Here is a 25,960-nt window from a genome sequence, read left to right on the forward strand (position 1 = left end):
CTTAGGTACATTCCATCTGTGATATCATCTATTCCAAGCAAGACTTGAGAGATATTAAATTTATTTCCCATAGTTGGTAAGCCCTGTGAACCGATCGCTCAAGAGATCTACACTAAGTTAGATATTGTGAAGTCCGGACGAGACCCAAACATTACGTACTCCCATGGCGTGGTCGTGAAGGTCACTTGTCATCAAGGGTACGGCGTCAACATTGGGGACAATGGAACGGCTCGGTGTGCAAAGGGGAAGTGGAAACCTGACAAGCCATTCTGCAGAATATGTGAGTCTAAACATTGTCTAGAATGTGTAGTCCAGGTTGTTTTATATGGAATAAACTGATTGTTTGAATGTTAAAACAAATAGTGAAGGAAATAAAATGTCTTATGCCAGGGAAAAATGATGTTTAAATGTAAAAGGTTTTTTGAATTTTATATTTTTGTTTCATAATATATGCCTGATTTGAAATACAACTCACAAAGATTGCATCCAGCCGTCCATAATTTATTTTATGTAGACCTCTTCAATAAACTCTCGTGAACTTCTCATGAGTTGAACACCGGAAGATGATATTCCATGGATAATAATAAGCAACTTAAGACACCTTGACCACCACTTTGGACGTTGATCGGTCGTAACGGTCTATTGCACTAATATCATTGGCCAACCAAGCCCCAGTGTGGTATAGTTCCAATCCTAACTCCCATATGCAGAACGAACAATAGTTTTATTTCCGAAATTGTAATGTCTAATGATTTATAGACGATTATTTAGATTGGTATATTACACACATACTACAAATATGATGCAAAATATTTCTATATATGTATATAAAAAAATAACGGCAATAAATTACTCTATAGGCCGTCAGGAGTCCAAAATTGCGTCTAACTTCAAATAGTCTTATTCAAAGCTAACATGTTTCGTTGCAATGCAACATCGTCGGAGCTTTCCGTCAAAACATCAAAATAATTTACACATACAGTAGCTTACATACACACGACACGGAACACGGAACATTTAGCGACACGATAGCGCTATCATAACACGGAGGTTGTAGGTAGACTGTAAATAATAATACTGGAAATATATTAATACTGGCCTGTTTACTTTGACATATCTTTGAAAGCATTTTCATGTTTTGCAGTGCCGTGTTTTGTTCCTCACAGTGAGCATGGTATCTTTACACGGTCTACAGTAGAGAATGGCCGTACAGCTGGTATGGTGCTCAATGAGACTACAGAAATTAGTCATAATGAGGTGAGTGCTTTGGAACAATAAGCTGAGTAAAATATTATCTCCTTTGCTACATATTTTTCCTACCACTGCATGGAACTTATCACATTGCCACACCTGTAAACAGTAGCAAAATAGCTCAATTTGACTCTAGAGCGGAAATGACCATTCCTACTCGCTAAATCAGCTGATTTCACAGTTGACGTTTCTACGCCAACCACAGCCGCAGAGCCGTTACTTTAAAAACCGGTAGGCAAGTAACATAACCTAAAAAAAAAGTAAACATGGAACCTAATTGACATTTTATATACAACTAAAAAGAAAATCCTTGTGTTATGATAGGTTAATTATAATGGTAAGAAAAATCTCGTATGTATTACGAGAACAAACAGTCATTGCCACTCTTGAAACTATAATGCTTCGTGCAGGTGCAGCCATCTACGGTTCTCGAGCGGCAATGACGTACTTATGCGCTCTTAATACACAAATATTTACATGGCCTCAGAGAATACAGGAAGTTAGGTTCCAAAAGGCCACTGATTAAAAAATACAATACAGTATGAAAAACCTTCATAAAATGGATGAATTAGATAAAATGTTTTTGTCCTTGAATACACAATTTTTCAGTTTATTAGGAAAAGTTATATTTTATAGCTTCATGACAATATATTAAACCGTGAAAATAATTGGCTCTGAAATTTGACGAGAAAACAATGTTTTTCACTCACAAAGGTGGTGGAGTTTTCTTGTACGGCTGGCTACAATGTCCAGGGCCCTGGTAACCTCAAGTGTTGGCATGGCCAGTGGGCAGTCTCAGCCCTCCCCGACTGCACCCCAGGTACCTACTTGCAATACTTAGTAAAGTATAGGGGGAGAAGATAAGTTCGCTTCAATTTATTTCACTTCATCAATGGGTAAAAAAATATACCGTAATAGGTTTTCAAAATGTTCAATCTCCTCTCAAAAGTCACTTATCTTACTCAATAGTCTGGAAAAATTCTCTAAAACAATTACAGATCCTAGGAAGTTTGGCTGACTTAAAAACTGTTTGATGAGAGACATATAAACACTACGGCTACGATTATACTAGGATGCTAGCGTCCGGGATGCTGACGTCCGGGACGTTTTCTTAATTTTCCTCTAATAACCAATAAAATAACCATACAAAAACATTTTAATATGTTAAATATTTATTTTTTAAGCTCTTTCTAGAGAGAAATTGAGAAATGTTGTGTTTTGTGGGTCAAAAGTTATAAAAACCCTTTTTTACCCACCGAAAAAACCAGTTCCCATGGTCCAATCATGCTGGTTCCGGACTTAATAACCTTTAAGCCAAATTTCATCAAAATTGGACAAAAATTACTTTTTATTAATTAATCAAGTTATCACTTTTACGGACACATACATAAATTTAGATATACATATATAACATTTTGAACGGATGATGGCCTCTGAGGACATCAAATCGAAAAAGTAGATCGGTCCCCGGTCCAGGTCTTACCATGATGCCTACGGTAATAGTTTATTCCCTATATTCGCGCACATGTCGATAGACAGTGTCTCGGATGCTAGCAGCCTAGTATATTTCGCCACATTTGAACCAATGCTCCACAACCGATTTTGTGCATCCCAGGAGGCAGAAAGACACCGGATGCTCAAATTTCAGCGTCCCAGCTAGGGCGCACAAAATCGAGCGTCCGGTGGCTTTTTTACCATCCGATGCTGGCATTTCTAGTCTAATCGCTCCCATTTGATTTAATGCCTAGCTAGCGACCTAGACACCAGCGTCCCGGAGCCTCCGAGCCTCCTAGTGTAATCGTAGCCTAACAGTTATTGAATAGTAGTTTTGGAAATGTAACATAAGACTAGATGTGTAACACTATAAACAATACTTAATTATTGCACTACATAAGAGAAATTGTCTTAACACAGTAAATCCACAATAGAAAAAGTAAATCAGACAACTCAAGTTCCTTTTCATTGTATTACCAATCAACTATTTGAATCAAGTAATAAAACTCATGTAAAAGCTTGTATACATGATCTAGAGACTCTAAAAAATGTTTGTTACAACCACTGATTAACAGCGCCGTGTGAGTTACCACACATATCACATGGCCAGTACCTGCTGGGCTACCGCGCAGGTCTGACCATTGGTAACGGCTCCAGTGTCATGTTCCAATGTGATGTGGAGTACAAACCAAGCACAGTGGCTCCAGTGGAGTGTGTCCTTGGCGAACTGAGGCCTCACACACCTTCCTGTAGGAAAGGTGAGATATTAGATAGGATCAGATTGACGTATATTAGATGTTGAAATAATTGCCATTCCACATTCCTTCTGACCAGGCAACGAGGCAAGTAATAATAAAAGTCATTAAACTATACATATTTTTGTTAAAAATAGTGATTGAAACTGTGTTAATAATTTTTAGCTGTCAGTTCCAACAGTAAATACCCCCGCCGCAGCAAACCTGCAGACTAAGTGAATTTCCATTTGACTGATTGGATTTACACTGAAATGTCTACTTAAAAATATAACATTTATTCTTGATTTAAATAGAATGAGTTAAACAAGTACTTAGGTTTGCTGCATCAGGGAGGGTAAAACTGTTTTTTTTTTTTTGTAAAATGTGAATAGTTAGTAAGAAATGAAAACATTTTCCAAATTCGATCAAAATATGTTCACAAACAAGCAAACTAAACAGTTTACTTATTCTCCATAAGAATAACATGGGAATTTTAAATATACAATTTTTTTTTTATTTTCTCCGTAACCATTAGGCACATAATAACGCTTCAATATACTTAATTATTTGTTTTTTTAAGCTCTACAAAATGGTTTGGAAATAAATTGCTAAATTTTATGTTTTTTGTGTCAAAAATGGGAAAACCTATTTTTACCCCATAAAACCCCCCGTAAACCCCCGTTCCCATGGTCCGATCATGCTGGATTGCGAACTCGTTCGAATAAACGTAGGTTTACACGTTTGTACCAAATTTCATCAAAATCGGATCATTTTTGCTCGAGTTATCGTGCTGACGGACACATATATATATATATATATATATATATATATATATATGAATTTGAACGGATGGTGTTTTTGGCCTCTAGGGACCTCAAAATGAAAAAATAAATTGGTCCCGCGTCCAGGTCTTACCATGAGTACTACGGTAATAGCTTATTCCCTATATGGGAAATTCGCTAAAATCAGTGTGTTACTAGCATACTTAACATTAGGTATTCATTTGTCAATACGGTAAAATTGAGTATGGCCCTTTAAACATAATCATAATTTACTATTCAAGTCCTACCCAAAAACTTTAGTCTGTAATCATCATATGAAGAGATTTAACAACAGTATAATACTGAGGAACTATGTTTGCTGCAGATGGTGGGGACTACATTATTGGTGGAGATATCATGAAGCCCGGAGGTGATACAATAGACTACTTGTCGGGGCTACGGGGCTCGTGTGGCCCCCCAGCCAGGGTCCAGGGCTCGCTCATCTTCAAGAACGGGGAACCACTTACTGAGTCAGAAAGAAGGTACTTTTGCATAACTACTGCACTCAACAAAATTAATTCCATAAAAAAAAATCTAAAGTAATGTTTATGAACAATTTGTATTTAAGAAGATTATTTTAAATTGAGATGATGAATTATGAATGTTAACCAGTTTAGTGATGTCAAAGCATTATTGGGCCTTTTAGTTACCTTAGTTAGTTAGTACAGTAACTACATTCTGATTTGATAAAACACCATTGGATATATTTGTTTTATTACAGTTCTGTTTCATAGACTCGTCAGCACACTGTTACATGCCATTCTCATTCTTCTTCCATTGTCAGCTTATTGTTCATGAACGTCCTTTTTTTTAGATATGTAACGAATATTTGGTATTCGGTCTATTTGGCCTTTTTTCAGTATTCGGTGTTCGGCCGAATACTAGTTGAAATTTGGCCCAGTACAGAATACTGGTATATAGTTTTAATTAGACTTTGTGGAAACAAATAAAAACTTTATAAAATATTTTGAAAAGAATTTTATTACCTATTACAAAAACCAATTATTTTCAGAAATTTTCATATTAAAAATCAAACTTAATCAATGGTAAATTTTGATGAATAAAAACAAGTTTTAGCACGTTCTGGCAGTTAACGGTTGCGGATATACAACTGAAATGATGATGCAATGATCCTAATCCATATTCGCTTTGGCCTACGTATATACTATGTATAGAGGAAGAAAGTAATAAGAATAAGAATAATTTATTCCATTGATCTTTTTAGAAAGAAATAGGACACGTCATATAAGTTACAAAATAGTCATCTTAATACAATCAAATTTCTTATAAGTCAAAATATTACATAAAATTAAAATACAATGAAGCATAATAACTTATTTTAATTAAAATTTAACATCAAGATTGCAGTTGATAAAGTCACTTAAGCTGTAAAAAGGATTTTGAATAAGCTAGAATTATAAATTATATTTAAAAAATGTTATTATCAAAGTTAAAAAAAGACAAATTGAGTTGATTTTGAAGGAGTCACCCGTTTTAGCAAGTCTATGAGGTTTCATGCTGAGCTTGCCTCCACCCCTAGTGTTGTACATATTAGTGTCAGATCTAAGGCGAAAAGAATGCAAGTTTGACTTGGTGTAGGTAGAGTAATACTTGAAAATTGTACAAATTGATTGAAATGTTTTGTTGGAAAGTATTTTGATTTTTTTAAACACTTAACAGCGAAGGAAAATAATTCTTTAAAGTTTGTGGTTTAAAGTCATAGATAAATCAATAACCGTCAAAATTTACTTTCAGTTTCCCTGACGGTACCGAAGTGACGTTCAACTGCATAGCTAGTATAATGGGTGAAAAGGTATCTTGGAGAATAGTGTGTGAGGACGGAAGTTGGCTTGGCAGATCTTTGAGTTGTGGTGAGTTTTATAGAAGGGGCATTTACAAAATAGTAAAGCGTGAAATCTGAAAGTTTCTTAACATTATCGTGTGGAGCGTAGTCATATTCTATCACACCAAATTTATTCTGGTTCTTTTTTATATAGTCAACTCTTGCCAACCAGAAGCTGGATATCTCAACATTTTTGACATCTCATGGTTTTCCATCTCAAAGGAAAAACCTTCCTAAATATAAAAACAACTATACACAAAAGTAAAAATAAATTAATTCAATAACTTTTAACTCATGTAGTCTTATGTAAATTGAGATAGCGAAAGCCTACTGTATCTAAACTTAAAAGGATACTTTTTGCAGTGGCAGATTATGACCTCAGCTGCCCCTAGGCACATGTAAACTTGGGCCCCCCCATGGGCGTCATTTCAGACTTCAGGTTGGGTTCAGGTTTTAAGGGTTGGGTTGGCAAGATGTACCGGGGGTTCTGTGGGTATGGAATACCCCCCAGGTATACAGGGGGTCCGGGGGGATATTCCATACCCCCTAGAACTTTTAAGAAATTTTAAGAAACTGGCTTTAAACATGTTAGTTTTTTAAGCTTTTTCAAACTGTTTTTAAAACAATTTTATTTTTATTTTTCTGTATGCGGTGCCCTGAGACCTGCGGCCCCTAAGCAGTTGCCTATTGTGCCTGATGGGTAATCCGCCACTGACTTTTTGATTGAAACTTAAACATTAATATGTTGCTAAAAATATTTATTTTTAGTTTGTAATATTCACAATTGCAGTTAGACCAATTTACTTCCAGATATAGAGGACCCACAAGACTCGAGTGCAGTCAAGGATAACACAACTTGTATATTCCGCAACACAGAGCCCAATGTTGTAACCTTCTACAGGGATCAACCCATCAAAGAAGATGTTGTAGAATTTCCTTCTGGCACTGTTCTGGTGAGTGTAACAGTTATTAGTTACTTCATGCATGAAATAGATTGGAGAGATATTATTTTACTTACAGTTGGTTTTATTAACAATAAAAAATCTAAAATTTAGGATTTGGGTCTATTTATTATCAGCTCTAAAGTGGCTGTTTTACCTCGATTAACACTGGTGGAAGATTTGACATTTTTTAACTTAGACTTAACATGACTTAATTTGAAGTACCCTTACTTACATACTCCCATGGCCATGCATGGGGATATTTGGCTGCACCAACAATGCCCCTCCATCTTTCTCTATCTTCTGCATTTTCTTTGGTTGTTCCTCTTCACTTCAGGTATCTCTTTGCACTTGGAGGATATACCTAAGGTACCTAAATTTTTCCTCACACATACACTGTCATGTTCAAGTTCTATACTTTCTTACAGCTGTTCAGGTGTGCGGACATTGGCAAGTATGCAATGATCGGCTCCAAACGAAGAAGATGTTCTCAGGGTGAATGGGATGGACAGAGGCCTGTGTGCTTTGGGTTGAACCAAGAAAACGATTACGCTTGTAAGTTGAATAATGGACGGTAGGAGTACTTCACAGTTCTTTGAACATCGCATGGAGATATCTGGGGTCTGTAGGAACAGTCAGTTGAGGTTTTTATTTTAAATTCTGAAAAATTCTCATCAATAATTCTTAATGAGCTAGTACTTGTGATTCTCCAAGGCAAGATGTGAATAAATGTTTGTACCCATTAGGAATTTTGATATTTTAAAGTAATGACTATTTGTAACTTGTACACTGTTTGGTTTATATATTGGACATAAGAAATTATGAAAAATACTTGGTTGTATTAGTCAATGGTTGTATGTAGTATGTACTCAATAGTATATTTTACATGATACTGGTACCTCCACAACAACTCTGAGGGCCACTTAATTACAACTCATTTGCTCGTCTTCTTTTCCATCATAACACCTCTTTATTATTGAAAATAAAATGTTCAGTTTCATAGAAGTTGGTAAACAATAATAGAAAACCTTTAATATAAGTAAGACTGATATTGTTACAGGTCTAAATTTTGTATCTAACAAATGTGAAAAAAATATATTTTTCTCTTACAAATTTGAATATACCGTACATATTACAGTAATTTATTGCTCTCCCTATGTCTAATATAGTCAATTGGATCATTTTACAGTGGAAAAACCACCGACAATTCTGTTTCGGCATCAGCTGGGCCCCATCGCCCAGAGTAACGAGGGGACGCTGATCGTCTACCCGGGTAGCATCTTGCACATGGAGTGCCTCTGGATAAGGAGGTTTGGAACTCCCAAGTGGGTGGTCAGCCATAACTACAGGTACAAATATCATTATCATCTATACATACATTAATCATAAAGAACATGAACATTTAACATGAAACAGTATGTTTTAAGGATTCTTTTGTTGACTTTTCTGAAGCAGACATCCATAATATGGACCAGCTGAAGCCAATTTTTTATTCAAAAAGAACGTAGTTGAATGCAATGCTTATGCCAAATACATTTCCATCAGTTGGACTATTTTCTAACACCTATCATCTTGTGTTTTGTTGGCCAGGAAGTACCCAGAGGGTTGGAGTAGTGACCCCGGGCGAGATTCACAGTTGGAGTATCGTCTCAGCATCTTCCACGCAAGTCGGGACGACTCCGGCACTTTCACCTGCATCACACCCACGCGACACACACACAGCGTGGAGATAGATGTGAAAGGTAGAGAGTTGTTACAGTGCTAGCCTTTTAATCTGCATGTTGCTGCGGTTTGTTCCTGACCCAGATGCTGTTTCATCATAGGGCTATTAGATGATGATCAAAAGGTTGACACGAGAAACATGAGTTTGGATCTTTTCTTAACAAAAAACATAAAATATTGGTGTCAAAATAATAAAATAAAATCATAAACTAGGCCTGACAAACAGGGCTTGTCATATTACCTTTAGCCTTGCCTTTAGCAAAATCACTGAGATTTATTACAGTAATTTGAACAAATAAAAAGCATGCGAGTGTGCTTTACACCATGACTTTTGGACAGAAATAAATATACAGTACATTAAAAACTGTGTTGTGACTACGGTAAAACCTACAGTAAAACGGACTAAAATATATATATTTAGCCCCTAGTTTTTCAAGTTTTATATTGTCCTTGAAACTCTTAATGAAAAAAATTTAGTAACTTATAACCAAACTGTTATTTTTTATTCCCTATGTTTTACCAACCTCGTAAAACTAATTTAGTTTATCTATAGCCTTAATAATTCAAAATAAAATAACCGCTCAATGTTATTTCTGAATTAAACATTCAAGTTTCCCCTATGTCTAGCTGTCCATTGCTCAGAGCTGCCTCCGCGCCGAGGTCTTAAGCTGAGCACACAGAACACTAAGATGAACACACACGTGCTGCTGTCTTGCGCCAACGGTAACTCTCTAATCGGTGCGCCAGAGATCATCTGTCTGCCCTCTGGAAACTGGAGTGCACAGGCTCCTGTATGCGAGAGTAAGACAATGATTTGTATTTTAATGGTTTTCTTTGTCAAAGATTTATCTTTACAACTTAATTTTCGTTATGTTGGTTCTTTTTGGTCTTGTCAGTTTTTTAAGACTGAGTTTTCTATTGGATCAAATGTTGTCTGATATAGGGAAAAGGAATGGTTTATAAGAAAAAAAGGTTGTTTGAAAAAAAAGAAACTTCCTTACTAGGTCTAATATACTTCACTTGTATAAGATAAAGGATAAATATAAATCACCATCGGAAGGGTTTATGGTAAAAATGTTAACCAGTAATTTGAAATTTGTCTTGCCTACAGCTTTTCTGTAACAATGCATTAGCTGTTTATAAACCCTATGTATCCTCATACTCTATTTGAATAAATAATCAAATTGGCTTGTTTAATTTTTTACTATACTTCATCAAGTAGATGTAATTTGTATGCACATTTTTTATTATCAGAACCATGAGCCACAAATTTAAAAAAATCTACTTTACTTAAACAATGCTGAAACTAAAGGTAATAAAATTAGGGCCTGCCATTGTTGTCTCTTTCAACACTCGACTTGAGACAGGCTACAGTTTCGGTAAAGCCAAATACCTTCTTTGATAAAAAATGGCAATGGAAGTAAAAAACTTAATGTAGTTTTTAAGGTGTTTGTGATCGAGTCTAATTACAGGTATGGAGTGCCCTGACCTGGGTAACCTGTCAGACCCCAACCTGAGGGCCACCATACTGAGTAGAGAGGTCGGAGGTCAAGTTATGTTTAGCTGTACACAAGGGTTTGGTCTCATTGGCCCGGCACACTCAACATGTCTGCCTAGTGGGGAGTGGGCAGCACCTTTACCTAGCTGCAAAGGTAAGCGCTTTGTTAAGATTTTAAACTCAGATTTTACCCAAAAAAGTCAAAGTAGCCGTATTCAAAAATTATTTATTTCAATATATTAATTATGCCAAAGTTAACTTGGCAGCGAGTCTCAGAAACGTGTTTGTTGGTTTCAATTGTTCACAGTGTTTCTCTCTTCCCCCAATGCCTAAATTATCAAATGTAATAAATGGGCAATTATAGTTAGTTCTGTTGTTGTGACCTTTAGTAAAATTAGTTAATAAATTAGTTTGCTTGCAACAGCTACTAAAAACTAGTTGGTACGTTTTAAATTTCTCGGGTGTTGACAGGGCTAACTACCCCTATCCTTCACAAAACCTTTTGGGGAACGTTTTAGTCTCCACCAACACCCCACCCCACCTCTTCATTCCGTCTTAAGGTAGCTTTTTCAGTTTGATACATTTTATTGTAAGCCAAAGCTCTGCAACTATTGATTTCAGAGGTGCAGTGTGACAAGCCCAACGTCCCAGAGAATGGCTACATCCAAGGCCAGGGGGTGTACAAGGCAGGGGACCTCGTACAGTTCAATTGTAACCCAGACCACATGATGGAGGGTCAGCCTATCATCGCGTGCCAGGAGAACGGCCGATGGTCAGGGGTCGTGCCTAGGTGTAAGTGTCATGTAGTTTAGTGACCACTCGTACCCAGCCTCTTCAACGCAAGGTCCTTAGTAGACAAAGTCATTTGCATCCGGCGATCTAGCTGTAGCTTGTAAGCTGAGTGGATAGCTTGCTGGTTTAATCCTGAAAAATGTCAACCTCAATGATCGAGGACTGTTAAGTACAGTTTTAAACCATTTTTTTCATTCAGGTACTGATTTTTCTCAGGATTGAACTGGCGACCTTTTTGATTGTTATGATTGTTATTTCTTGATTCACGCAAAGAAATTTTAATGTAAACTTTTTTACTGGCGTAAGGTCTAAAAATAGGTTTGATAAATAAGGTGGATGGATGTAGGAAGTTTTAAGTGTTTAATCATCCAAAACAGTAGCTTTTTCCAAAATTTTGAATACAGCTAACTTTTTTATTTTCAGACACTTTTTAAAGTTTCTGAAAGTTTCTGAAGTTTCTTAAAGTTTTTTAAATGTTCTGGTAATTTACTGATGTAAATTGCCAGTAAGCCTTGCTATAGACAAAAAGAATTAAATATAGACCGTCAGCTGTAGCCAATCTTTTGTTAAAGAAGAACGTAGTTTTGTGAGCCAGTCACAGAATGCGCTAGTGACTAAAACCATGCTAAAACTCTATTTTTTCTTGCTGACCAAGTCGATGGGTCATAACAGTTACTATAAGCTCACAATAAGTAATTCCATTAGTTTGAATTGGTAAACAAGATTGTGTATTCATCAGAAATCAGTAGTTTAGATCAGCACAATCTGTTGGTGGCTCACATCAACTACGACGATTTTGGTAAAAAAGCTGGAGACAAATTTAACATAGGGATGGAATGTCTAGCTGTATTAATAGTCAAAGCTCATACTTAACCATCCCTTACAAAATGACTTTTTTCATTTGAAAAGTTAAACAATAATGAATATTCTTTGGTAAAAGTTTATTTTTTGTGATGGTGTACCTGTAAGTTAAAAGGTTTATGTTATTTGAATTATTATGTTGGGCATTTCCCTCCCTAGCAAATTTCTATTCTGTTTCAGGTGTACAAGCTTGTGCCTACCCGGGTACAGCAATCAGTGGTCGCATGTCCTCAGTCAAGTTCTACTACCAGATCAATGAAACAGTGACGTTCACTTGCGATGACGGTCTCGTGATGCAAGGAGCCGCCATGCTGCGTTGCCAACACAACGGCAAGTGGTCCAATGCTGTCCCTACGTGTGTTGCGCCTGGTGCTGCGGTGGCAAATAGTAACTAAGCCGTGTCTTTGCTAACCATCGCATTTCGTTGAATAAAGTGAATGTTTGAATGTTGAATAGGCTAGGTATGTAATTAACAATATGGATGGTAATTTAAAAAATGAAATCATAGCTCAGTTAACATTAAGTTGTTTAAGCTGAAAGATAGCTTTTTAAATGCATAGGTTATTTGAGGTTTTAATTTGAAAAGTGCAAATTATTGTGCAGTGATATTTTATGTATATTTGTAGAGCAATTTAGAAAAATTGTTACATTAATTTTGAAACTTTTTGCATGTTTAAAGTACTGTAATCTATTAAAGTAGTAGAATCAGGTTTTTTGAAAAAAAAAACTAATCAAAATTCTATAAATTCAACATTGCAGTTTTACTAAACAACGCACAACTTATGCCAACCAACCTACGTAAGCTTAATAGAACATTACTCATGTATTACAGTTAGCAATTTTACAAATATAATAAGAATATGTAAATTTTTTGCTTGCATTCAAAATTGCTAACACCAAATAAAACAAGTAGTGATTTAGAAAGAAAAAATTGAAAATGTGCTTAGTTGAAGATTTTATAAATGGTAAAAATATAGTGATTGATTATTTCCATTACGATGTATAATTGCTTTTTATTCTTTACTGAGAATGTTTTTAATCAGTCGATAACAATTGTTACTATTTACTTTTTGGCATGCAAAATTTCATTGAAAACATTATTGGAGGTTTTTTTAAGAATATGTAAAATGTTTAAATATTTTTCTTTGTGGCTTAGATGATACATAACACCCACACAGCTTCGGGTTCAGGTTATTACTATTAAAACGTAGCTCAAGGCATTATTACATTTTAATTTTTAGTTATAAGTTTTTCGGCGTTCTTAGATTTTAAATACACGTTTTATGGCGTTTTGAAACTGTGTAATACAAGTTATTGATATATTGTTAATTATCCTGTATTTTAGATGAGCAAACAGAATTATGTAAGAATGAAACTTTAAAAAGTACAAATTCTTAAGTAGAATGGTTAGTATTGCTAATCAGATTGGCCAAAGTATATCTCAATTGTTGTAATTATAAAAACTAATTTAACAAAGACAAATATTATTTTTTAAGTAGAGTTGTTTAAAGTCATGTAACTTTGTACAGTAAAATTCCTCTTTATAGTCATGTTAGGTAAGTTTAAATTCTTTTCACAAGATTTTTAATGAGAAAAGTGTTGTTAAACTGATTTGTGGCATTATAAATAGTTAACAAAATTGTATGACGTGTACTTACAGCTTGAGAAGAAGTGTAAGTAAGATGAACTAAAATTAATTGAGTAATTAAGCTCCACTAGTGCATCCTGGGAATGTTAGGTTAGTTTTTTGCACTCCTCAAATCTGAAGAATTGGTGCTTATATGTTAGCTTTTCCACAAGATCCACTTCAATCTCAAGCTGTATTTACTTCACACAGTACATACAGTAATTTGTTTTACTTCTTTCTCTTTATTAGTGTATGTGCGTAACAGCTTTGTAATGTAATTTTTTCCTAGGAAGAAAGTTCCCCGCTTTTTAAACATTTTCTGCATGTAAAAATGTAACATTAATGTTAATACATATCTTGAGAAACTATAAAAGAAATGTTCAAAATAAATCTTACTTCTATGTGTACTTAGGTGGTCAAAACTATTGTATCTACTTCTTTTTTATGTGTTATACTTTAAGGAATCGTAAAATGTATATAACGTGTCTAGTCATAATTTACAAAACAAAGATTGTATTTTTTTCAGTGATATTTTTAAGAGACTTGTAGATATGTATTTTATTTAGTGTTAGAATATGTAAATTAAACTATGTTCAATTATTATACAGAGTTTTCTGTGATATCATGATTGTCCGTTGCTGAAAAACTGCACCCAACTGGTCTGTCGGTGAACAATTATATTGATCGTCTCTCTCCATCCTAATTCACCCTGCAGATGTATTCAGCTTAAACATACATTCAAATGTGTGTCGCCGTCTTAAAGTAATGATCACTTGATTGTCCCTGTCTTAATGATATGATATCTAATGAGAGAGTTAAACAATGGTGACATGAGACATGATTTTGAACCATAAGGTGTGGAGTATGAGCTTCACTACCCATCTCCTGAATTCTTGGTTGACTGGCCAATAGCTGCAAATAATATACGTTATTTTATATAAGTAGCCTATTATACATTCTTCCCTTTAGAGGGTTGTGCTAGAATTAAAAAAACTAAGGAGAAGAAAGGCTGTACAAAAATGGGAGGGTATATATTCCATTTAGAAGAGACAAAAAATATTAACACAAATTTAGTTTTTAAAATGTGTATAAGTTTATTTCATATCAATTATGATCTCTCTAAATAACAGAAACAGCAAAGTCAATAACAACTAAATATAATCGGACTACGTTATTTATTTAGACTGAATAACACTAGTCAATAATATATATTAATATCTCTTTCTTAGCTTATTGCACATAGTCTTAACTATCGTAAACGGAGTTACGTCTCTCGATGGTGGTAGTTTGTTCTTAAAGCTGTTACCGTTAGCACGAATCACCTACTAGGTAATGCCAAAGGTCACAATTTTTGGAAAAGTTTAGATCGGCTTAGACAAGTTTAGATGGCAGGATTATGCATCTAACAACAACTTATACCTACAGCTTAATATTATGTAATCGATATAGCAAAATATCACATCTCTAATTCTGTCTTATTTCAGTTAAAATTGCGGGATTGTTCAATCTTTTTTGTACTTAACATCGTCCCAGAATCGTTTAATGAGTATAAGTTATGTATTTCATAAACAAAGTAAAGTTCTAACAGGAATTTCAACACGATTAACAGTTTGCACAACTCGTCTTTAGATAAAACACAGGTCGAATGAGATTCTTGTCTGTAATACTGGAGACGAAGACAAGGCGATGTTTTATAACACTACTAGGAACACGGAGATCTGCTCCACCTCTCGGGGTTTATTTTCAAAAAACATTGGGCTTTAAAAATTACCACTCGAAAAGTCATGTGCACTTCAAATTATCAATTGATATTTTGAATTCAAACACAGCCTAGGAAAATGTGAACTAGTGCACACAAAAACACAAACAAAGATAACACACAACACTCGTCATTCAATAAACTGATTAGTCAATACTATCGACAAAACAAGCTAGACTTAACCTAAACTAAACACCGTATTGCACTTCTCTAGTACAATTCGTTGTGTTTCTGATATGTCTTATATTACGCTACGTTTACAAATATATAGATTTCTTAACGTATTAAATAAACTATAAGCACACTTTCAATAGACGATTTTATGAAATCTATTAAATAATTTAAAGTTCAACAGAAAATATAACAACAAATAAATCAATTAGACTCGATACAAGAAAATAACAGTTCCATAATGTCATGTATAACTTAAATTATTCTAATATTTACAAATGATTTATTTAAACACAACCTATTTGAGGGTTTTCAAATTTTCATAGAATATTAAGAACACACTGTGCATCTTTACACACATAGTAATGAAGTCTCAAACCTGCCTACGGAAAAGAACACAATTGACAACGTAGGGAAGACATCGTGATCAATGTTGTTTCAAAAATAGACTATCTGACATAAACTTAACGTCTTAAATAAATTAACTAGCACTTACGACTAACATTCAGTTATGTATTTTTAATACAAGCTCTTTACAAAAATACTACTTAACGTATAGTCTAATAATTAAACTCGACATGCTTCGTTACAAAGGTAATCTGACTATCGACTCCATTTCAAGCGTACTCTCTTTGCCAGCACAAATCTGCACGACCGTCTTTGACGACAAATCAGTTGAATAAAAGACAGCGAACGGACGATTCGCCACATAACCTAACAAGACACTTGTTCACGCATGCAAAACGATTATATTACTTCAACTTTGGCTCAGTTATAACACTATAGTCTCTGACGAGCAGGGCAGGGGAGGCTACAGTCAGGCGGCCGCAGAGTGCATCCCCAGTGGGCCTGAAACAACCAGTCCCTGTGTGGTTCATTAACTGCTTATTCTACAACACACAGTACAGTTACCATCATACTAAGGCCGGGTAACAACATTGCAAACATGATAAAAATCATCAAACTAACAGTTGTTCATAGTCAAACTGATTTGAGGCTTCTAGGTTGTCGTTCATTACAACTTGTAACTTTTGCCATTTACAATATTGATCATTACAAAAAAATGTTTTTACTGGAAAAGTAAAAACACCACTATTGTAACTGTAGCCTCAAATTATTACCCCAATATATTAAAACAATGCATTTTCATGACTGTACATGGCCACTGTTCTGTTCCCTGGATCACGACAACACCCGATTCACCCGTTATAGTGTACAAATACACCAGTACAGTAACAATTTCACAGTAGCCTACTCAATTCATGATGACTACATGATTGTGTGGTGTTCAATTAGGTACTGTTTCCACAGGAAGGGTTCTGAACTGATCTACAACTTATTTTCTATTCTATTTAGGTCAGAATAAAAAATTAAAAAATGTAACAAACTAGCACTGAATAAATAAACTCAAACCTTACTTTTTTGTTAGATACATCAGAAGAGTTTTCTACTTCTTGTTCTAATCACTTACTGAAGAGTAAACTTAAAATATTGTGTCAATATTATTGTGAACTTACAGAAGGTTATTTACAAACAATCAAATAATCATCCAATACTTTTAAATATATCTTCACTTAAACTCTTAACATTTACAGCATGGTTAACTTTTTGAAGGAAGGCAAAAAAGCCACTTGGCTTTAGAATTTGTTAACAAAATCTCTGTGAAATATCAGTTAAATTGTGTTACTTTTCTGTATTCTTTTGACCTCCTGGGACACTTTAGTCACCTGAGTTAGTTGTGTATCCTTCCTTCTTCTTAATAAATTGAACATACATTAAAGATTTTACAAGTTACAACGGCGGTTTTAACCAGTCACTCCGGTCATCATCAGTAAGAAAAGTGTAGATATGTCAGAAAGGTTTGGAAGATGTAATTATTTTATTATACTTGTAGTACATAGCGACAACATGTAACAATATTAAAGTAGTCATCACGTAGTCATACAAGGGTCCATGTGTAATCCTTGAAACATCAAAATCAAGGGTGCTAGCAGAATTAAAAATAACAAAAAAGTCTGTTGCATCAAATGTGATTGATTAAAGGCATCCTTTGATTATGCAAAGGAATGACAGCAATAACCTTTAGTCTAAATGTCTCCACGATTATAAATACAGGGATTTAAGCTACTAGGAGTTACATAGTGAGTTACACTCACCGATGTTTTGGGCACCGAGCTGATGACTGGGAGCAAGGTAGTCCATCCCCCACTGCAACAGAAAACCACTGCTTAGGACAACTACGACAAACAACAACTTTGATAATGATTGTTTTACAGTTACAGTATATATAGTTTAAGTAGATTAATGACAAGAGTTGTTCATATTGTTCTGATTAAAAAGCAGAATTGTACATATCTGAAAACGCTTGCACCTTTTATTATTATTATTATTAACATGTCTAAAATTAACAGAAATGTTGCAATTGTTATTAAAATTATGGTTTTATACACCCTCCACATAAAAAGGAATTCAGATTAGGTCTATCATTCTCAAGATGTGGTCAGGACTACTGCACTTCATGAACTTGTGATAAGTCTTGTGAAATAATTTATGTATAGTAAAATCTTGATTATCCGATTTTCAGTAACCAACCTTTTTATATTACCCTACCCAAATACTATGAAATTATAGTAACAGTAGTACAATAAATATTTGTGATGATGGGTTAAAAAATTTAAGTGGTTTTTAGTTATTCTGTGGGTTACGTGACTTTGCCTTGACCAATGTAGATTGTATAATCAAGCTTAGGTTTGTCTTTAAAACTAGTTAGTAGTCTTGAATGATACTTTATATGAAACCACTTGGGGCTACAAAATAAATGTTTTTCTATCGAAGAATCAATTTCATATACAATCTGGTAGTTAATAAAATTTAGAGCCGAGCTTTTATCTTCCCCATCGCCAAAAAGTCTGCGAAGATTGCATGATCAAAAATCAGGATTTCGCCACGGTCACAATAGACGATGATGAAGTCTCAGCGACTGCAGAAGATTTTCACAATATCTCCGTGACCGCGAAAGATGTTCACAATATCTCCGCGACCACAGAAAATGTTCACGATATCACTGCGAACACAAGAGACGTTCATGATTTCACCACAGTCCCAGAAGACAAAAATTATCCATCCAAAAACGCAGATGATAATCACTATTTAGACGAGACCACGTGAGACAAAGGTGAAGGCTCCGTAAACACAGAAGACATTCATGAATCCTTTGTGACCACAGGAGACGTAGAAGATATTCACTATTTCACAACTAACGTAAGAGACTTCACGATTCCTCCGCGACTGTAGAAGATGTTCACGATTTTACCTGCGACTGCAGGTGGCGCTCACAAACTATTTATAAGCAAGACTTTTAGGTCCATCCGCTAATCAGATCGTAGAAAACAAAGGGTAGAGTTCATCGCATTGAAACTTTACCACGTGTTCACACATATTCTTCAAAACCGCCTAAGCCCCAGCTACTGATGAATCAGAGGCTTCTCTAGTGTGAGCTGCCGTGAGCCTCATAGATTCTGGATATGGCCTGGTATGAATTAGTGCTGTAACTACATTACCTTTTCACTTGAAAAACACAAATTTTTGCCACTTGAGAAAAATAATACATTCAGAATTCAAAACAAAGAGAAAGAACAGTTTGGACACAAATTTAAATTCCAACTGAATCACACTAAAAGGCAGAAGACGTTTCCTTACCTCAGGCACTGAATGCAGCAGGTTGGCAGGGTCGGTGTGCATAATGAGTAGAGCAGAGGGAGGCTGCGGGGGGCTGACTGGTGGGGAGGGGTACGGCCAGTACAGGATCTGAGGGTAGAAGGGGGGAGGTGGTGGGGGACGACCCATCAGAGGAGAGGGGAGGAACGTGTACTGTGGGGCAAATGGAGGCGGCGGTGCCAGTGTCGGTGTACCTCCTGTAACAAAACACAAACACTCTTACACAAAAACCTAAACAAATAATAAAATAATAAATGTTTAACTCTACACTTAATTCCATAATACATCTTACAATACAGGTCTATTGGTAGGTAGTCTCTTAACATAGCTAAAAACATATTTAAAGTTTATTGTACTGCGAGTTGCGTGAACATCCCAACATCATATGAGGACATCACAACCTTCCTTAAGGCATATTTCTGTAACTTTATGCTTTTTACAAAATTAATATTTGACTCTATGATTTGGACTTAGAATCTGGTAAAGTCATAATTAGTATGGTAATGAGAAAGCGTAAGAAAGAATTTTCCAGTCTAGATATTTTAAGGGTAGCTAGTTTTGCTGAAACTGTGATTAGAAATACATGGCTTATGTACCCTGTACTGACAGTGAACTTGGAATGGAGTATATGTGGATTATACATAAACATACATATATAATGAAACTGAGCATAAAAACTCACAATTTGTAAAATAAAGAGTGCCTTTCAAATGTTAACTTCTTTTAAAAGGTGAAACAAACTACTAACGTAAGAAAATTTGTTTTGAACAAGATTGAATCTGTACAAGGAAAACAAACTTTCAAGTCCCATTAGATATAAGTGTATTATTAAATCTTAATTCAATCTAAATATAAAGTTAATATAGGGTTTTTAAATGTATAAATTTAGTACTATGTGTTAACTGATGATTAAACTTTTATGTTTGACTTTAGTGACACGATCAATAAAATTTAGAAATTACTTTTTATTAGTTCCCATTCATGCAGTTAGTTGTGACAACTCATGAACTTGGTGCCAATAATAATGAATACAAGTTATTCTAAGCCCCTTTCGACAATTAGGCAATTGTTCATCTGGTTTATGCAAACAAAGTTACTGTAAACTGAATTCAACATAAAGTTAAAACATAACAGTTTTATTGATTTTCAATATTTTTACAGGGTACCTATTCACAATGAAAAGAATCATTGTGTATTTTTGTTAACAAATATCAGAGAACTGATATTTTATTTCCTTTTTTAATTAGAAAGGATACTAATGACTAAAAAAATAATGAACCAAATAAAATCAAAATCTTATAAATTAGGTGAATGAAACTACTGTTTTCCACTTAGTAAACTAGATTAGTAGTTACTTTGCTTTTGATTACATGCCAAGAAGTTTTAGTTAGTTGATAAAACATCAATAGAAATATACAAAAATATTTCACAACAGCAAATTAATAGTTTAAAAAATGTTCTTATATTTAAAGTCCATCTTATAGTCAAAAAGGCTGAAATTCAAGAAAACGTTCTCGTATGAATTTCCTGACAGTGTAGTCAAAAGCGGAGCAACATTGGAAACTATGGTAAAGTAGTGGTAGAAGTTTGTACCTGTAGTGACGAAGAGAAGCGATCATGACCCAAGCACCACCACACAAGTCCGCTACCTCAGCTACCTTACAAGGACACCTACACTACACACACGACACCAACCCGCAACCACCCAACCCCTGTCTTTACAAATAACTAAGTGTTTACGTGAAAGTTCGGTATTATTCAGTAGCTAATACACCAATAAAGATATGGATGGTAGCAAACATATTTTTAACAGATATAGTTCCTGGAAATGTATTTAACGAGATCAACTTTAAATTTAATCTAAACATTTTTCAGTCTCTGGGTCATGTTGAAACAAATAAAAAGGTTACCCGTTGTACTGTCAAATGATCCAGCTTTTGTAAAGGGATCAAGGTTTAGAATCTTCAGATTCATTTTCAATCTCACCAAGTAGTTGGGAAATTGCTCTTCATCCCCATGTATATCGGGAGTCGTCATAAACTCTTACATGAACACAAATACAAAAACATGTAACAAATATTTTGCCGAATTGTGATGTTGATAGGAGGACAAGGTATAGCTGACGTGAGGTAAGTACTGGATAACCACTGGGATGAAGAGAATTTCAAACTTCTTGGTTAACCTGAACATGAAATTTTAGGTCCAAAACCTTGGTCATTAGACAAAAAACTGGATAGTTTCACAGTAAAAGGTATTTTAAGTTTATATATTTTAATTTTAATAAAAATTACACATATTTTATTTTTGACTATAAAAGTTATTTAAATACATACAGATTGTGAAATTATTTAAATAATTCCCTTGTAAGTTTATTTTGTTTGGTAAACTTTAAACAGCATAAGTTTTTATTTAAATAGTTTTCAGTATTCATATAAATTTAACCTATCAAGTCAGGTACAAACTTGTTTAATTAATAAAATCAGTTAGTCATATTTAAAAATCTATGTTGATTCCCATTTCATAATGTACATACCCCATATGATGTAATTATGTTTTATTTCTGAACCTTTTGAAGTAAACCCGTACAAAAAACAACTGGAGAGCATTTTAATTAACAGTTGATTCCATAATTTGATCTTTTAAACATTTTTTATGTTAAATTAACAAATTTTCAGTTCCAAACTCAAGAAATATTGCACTTCAACTCAGTAACTAACTACTTCAGTAAAAAAAAACAAATTAAAATTCTAAAATTGTATACATCTTAGCTAACTCAAAAAAAAACATCTAACACTGCTCGTAATTTATTCTTTTATCAGAAAACTTATTCATTCTTATGCCAAGAAAATTACTTTAAAATCAACTGATTCGAGAAAAAAATACCAAGCGATCTAAAAATGAATATGATATGCTTAAGGAAAAGATTAGGATGAGCGAATACCTCAGAAAACCTTAGAACAGACTGTCATAACAAGCAACTGTATCAATTCACTGGCGAACCGTGCGAAGGAGGTTAGTCCTGAAAAATTATTACCATTGCACACATTACTAATGTTATCTCTACGTGAGACGTTTGACTGTTCATGCTTTTACAACCATGTTACAAGTTCAAGTTGTTATGGTTGTGTACCTTGCAGACAACAGGTTTATACTTGACATGTTTTAATTTTATAACAAATCACTCTGCTTCAAGAGCAAATTTCTTCATCCTAGAACAAAGATCTGATTATTATTCACTTTGAGGAAAGTTATGGTTATGTATCCAGTAAAAAACCTGCTGTCTAAGTGAGCCACAAGAAAAGCTGCAATTGTCTAAAAGAATGGTAATGCTGTAGAAAAGCAGACTTTTGTTTACTGAGTAGGAAATATTAGAACTTTCAATGGAAGATCTCTTTCTTTCAATTACTAAAATTAGTTATTATACTTTTCCAATCATTAACAACTTTTTGAATAACACTTTTTTTTAATAAAAATTTTGACTAAAATGTTTGTTTATTTGGTGATAGCTCTGAATGTGATATAACAAGTTAAATTATCTTTGGTTGTATAGCAAATTCGTAACGTGCCAATATTTTATGCAGCGATTACAATGTAAATTTGTCTACTTTCTAAGCTCTAAATTTTTATCTTCAAATAACCCTCCCTCCAGCATTCAATACCATAAAAAAACTACTAAAAAAAATTATTAAAAAAATTATATCAGTCAAAAATCTTTCTTCTTTTACTGCTTGGGATTATTTGTTGTTTAAGACGTGAAAGAGATCTCCCTAGCTCTAACGTTTTGAGACATTGAACCAAAAACCACCCTGCCCAGGTGCAACAAAACGACCCATTGGTTTACTTTGAAAACGTTTATTGTACATCATTTCTACAAGAAGCAGACTTACAACTAGGCCTGCTGCCTTCGCTAGTGTGTACTGCGCCCGAACCAACCGCGGATTCTGGTCTGTGCCACCCAACTGCTCTTTTATTATTGTGTCAAACTCATATGAATATCATGAAAACTGGCTTAATTGCAATTTAGTTTACCTATTTTGCTTTTCAATATGTATTTGCTTCCTGATGTAACATAGGGCACAAGGTCGTCGATTCAAGACCAATAAAATCTTAAAAAATACAATAGAACTTAGTTTTACAGGTTTATTAATGTTTATACAAACGTGAGTATTAAACCCCGATGGGGAGTGTCGGTATATGTTACGTGTTGTTATTATGATTTTACGATAGTTAGTGGTTAGCTACCCCCTATGTGAAAATTAATCTTAATTTTTAGTATGTATAATAGAGTTTTGTATACTATTCACAATCAGATTATTGTTTTTTACTTGGCCCTTTTTAGTACCATGTTTTGTTATATTTGTTTGTATAATTTATCGTTAGTATTTTGTTATCCTTACATATTATCCTTTACTAGTACAACATAATATGATATTTTTTCATTTGCTAACTGCTATTTTACAATATTAAATGACACCTTTTAAAACTTATGCAACAGTAGCATGGACATTAAACTAAAAGGGAACTGAGGAAAATGCAGTTATCACTTTTAATCAAACAAAGCCTGCGCTCTGTGCTAGTTTTCATGAGTTAAAATTAAACTCAGTTGTAGTTGAAATGAAAATAAAATTCATTTAGTAATCTTCATTAGCCCCTGAAAAAGTAAAATAAAACAACCAAATTTAAAATAAAAGAGCAGCAAAGGGCACCATAGTAAATTCAAAACAACTATATCAACCTGAAAAACACAATCCCAGAAAATAAAACAATACTATTAGTGCTAAAAATAACAGTACGGCCGATCTTAAGTACCCAAGATCACTAAATAATCACTACAACAACCTGTTCACCTACTAACCAGAATCCGAGGTATAACCAACACATTAATGTATCAGTGTCGTAACCAGAACCGTTTGAGTGATACCCAATATCCGAGTGTTGGATGCATGCACAAGCATAATGTCCCCACGCCACAACACGCTAGCGAAGCCAGCAGCAGACGACACTAGTCGCCACCAATGTACAGAGTCAACTGAGGCTCTCACTTAACCTAGGGAGAAGGAGGAGGGAGACACAGGAGTGTGAAATATTTGGGATTTCTCCGTAGCTGCCGCGTATCACAGAGACTCCGTGTTAGTATGTTAAGTTAATAATGGAATGTTTTCTCAAATGAGATACTATCTCACGTTGGTCCCATCAACCTCTCGGTAGAATCTTCTTGTGCGAAATATTAAATGTGAGCTACAATATTTACAAATCACAATTGAAACACTAGATTTTTTTTGCAAATGCAATTGTTGTGAATACTAAAAGTATTAAAAGTAATAAAAGTATTCTTATACCTACCGTGAAATTCTCTAGTGCTCTTGGCTACAATATAAAAAATATTATTGAATTTATATCCATTACACAAGTCAGCATCAGATAGTGACTAAAAATAAACTTCCAAAAATATATTTAACAAACTTAAGGCTACTAAGCTAATAAGTACATGACATTTACTTCATTATTTATACTAAATAAAAAATTCACTTCACAAAAAGCTCGTTAAAAAAATAGGCCCTAGTCAAAGGATTTCTTAAACTTCAAAAGTTTAACAAATTATGTTACCATAAACTCTTCTTCAAAAAATATTCTCAAAATCTGTTATAAAAACTGCTAAAACTTCAAAAAGAACACAGCATTATTTTAAGTATCACAGAATGAATATTAATAAGTAAGCAATAACACTACTAAAAAGCAACAGTAACGGAAGAGAAGAAACAAGATTAACCCAATGCCAAAAACAAGGAACAACCCAACAAACCTTAAGATCAAGAAAAACCAAATATTTCATTGAAGAAGGGAAAAGGAGAAACACGGTCAGGTAAATGGAGTTTACATTTAAAGCCATAAATGCTTCCCAAAATGCATTGCAAGATTAATAACATCGCTTTGACATATCAGCAACCATAACCTTAAATATTAGTCTTAGCAAACTGGACAAACATGTACTTTACTTTCTATTTACAATATGCGTTGTACAAAAATATAGAGAATCAAAAAGGCACTGAGCGAGTCTTACAACAAACTAGTCATAAAAACAAAAATCCTCAAAATACTCCTAACGCTAACTCATACTATAACACTTTGCTCACTAAAAACAAATTAAAATCATAGAGTGCTTATTTAAAAATGTAAGTACATTATTAGGAATAAAAGATAAAACTTGGAACAGTTAATAACTGAGGCACAAATAAATGATTCAAGTCAAGAACAATCGATAACGTTACATAAAATATATATGACTTCAGCAATAAAAATCATCTAAAACTAGTTTTACTCGATTGTATGTACACAAAGGAATAGAAATAAAATAAAGTAAACAACATTGGGGATGGAATGTTAAAATTGGCTTAGCTGCTTCGACCACAACCTACGGAATGTCAGTCTCTCGCTTATTGCTGTTAAGTACATGAATGAGAGATCGATTCAAGGATCACAGTCCTGCATAGAACTGAGGAGGTTGGTAAGGAGCAGGGGGAGGAGGGGGGAGATTGGTGGGGAAACTCTGGGATGCCGAGGATACAGCAGTTGTGGGAAACTGTCTCTTGCTGGGGACTGTACTGGCCTCACTGACCGCTGTGGGGGCTGGGAAAGCTTGCTCCCATGAGCGCTTCAAATTGACAAGGGGCTGTGTAGCAGAGGCAGCTGCTGTCTGGGGAGGAGGGACAAAAGACAACGGAGCATAAG

At 34.4% G+C, this 25,960-nt stretch overlaps 2 protein-coding genes across 7 annotated transcripts in view; one reads left to right on the forward strand and one right to left on the reverse strand.

Annotated features, from left to right (window-relative positions):
* LOC128994090 (sushi, von Willebrand factor type A, EGF and pentraxin domain-containing protein 1) overlaps nt 1-14,187 on the forward strand; it is a 118,245-nt gene extending 104,058 nt beyond the window's left edge. For 4 of the 5 annotated variants that reach the window (XM_054418341.1, XM_054418345.1, XM_054418343.1 and 1 more), the window contains 14 exons: nt 74-280; nt 1,145-1,257; nt 1,966-2,071; nt 3,321-3,503; nt 4,626-4,782; nt 6,056-6,171; nt 6,954-7,096; nt 7,513-7,639; nt 8,274-8,433; nt 8,675-8,826; nt 9,434-9,607; nt 10,279-10,458; nt 10,926-11,096; nt 12,138-14,187. In XM_054418341.1, coding sequence (XP_054274316.1) covers nt 74-280; nt 1,145-1,257; nt 1,966-2,071; nt 3,321-3,503; nt 4,626-4,782; nt 6,056-6,171; nt 6,954-7,096; nt 7,513-7,639; nt 8,274-8,433; nt 8,675-8,826; nt 9,434-9,607; nt 10,279-10,458; nt 10,926-11,096; nt 12,138-12,352 — 2,204 coding nt within the window. In that variant the 3' untranslated portion in view covers nt 12,353-14,187. The remainder of the gene's footprint in view (nt 1-73; nt 281-1,144; nt 1,258-1,965; nt 2,072-3,320; nt 3,504-4,625; nt 4,783-6,055; nt 6,172-6,953; nt 7,097-7,512; nt 7,640-8,273; nt 8,434-8,674; nt 8,827-9,433; nt 9,608-10,278; nt 10,459-10,925; nt 11,097-12,137) is intronic. The other variant, XM_054418342.1, reaches the window with a different exon arrangement.
* Nucleotides 14,188-14,653: 466 nt separating this feature from the next.
* Nucleotides 14,654-25,960, reverse strand: part of LOC128995994 (RNA-binding protein fusilli) — a 113,662-nt gene continuing 102,355 nt past the window's right edge. Inside the window, exons 14-16 of one of the 2 annotated variants that reach the window (XM_054421099.1) lie at nt 19,214-19,428; nt 17,671-17,722; nt 14,654-16,379 (exon numbers count right to left, since the gene is read on the reverse strand). In XM_054421099.1, coding sequence (XP_054277074.1) covers nt 16,267-16,379; nt 17,671-17,722; nt 19,214-19,428 — 380 coding nt within the window. In that variant the 3' untranslated portion in view covers nt 14,654-16,266. The remainder of the gene's footprint in view (nt 16,380-17,670; nt 17,723-19,213; nt 19,429-25,960) is intronic. The other variant, XM_054421100.1, reaches the window with a different exon arrangement.

Source organism: Macrosteles quadrilineatus, unplaced genomic scaffold (genome assembly GCF_028750875.1).
Source record: "Macrosteles quadrilineatus isolate MER2022 unplaced genomic scaffold, UCM_ALF_1.0 Scaffold_5__1_contigs__length_97177068, whole genome shotgun sequence".
In the NCBI taxonomy this organism is placed as follows: Eukaryota; Metazoa; Arthropoda; class Insecta; order Hemiptera; family Cicadellidae; genus Macrosteles; species Macrosteles quadrilineatus.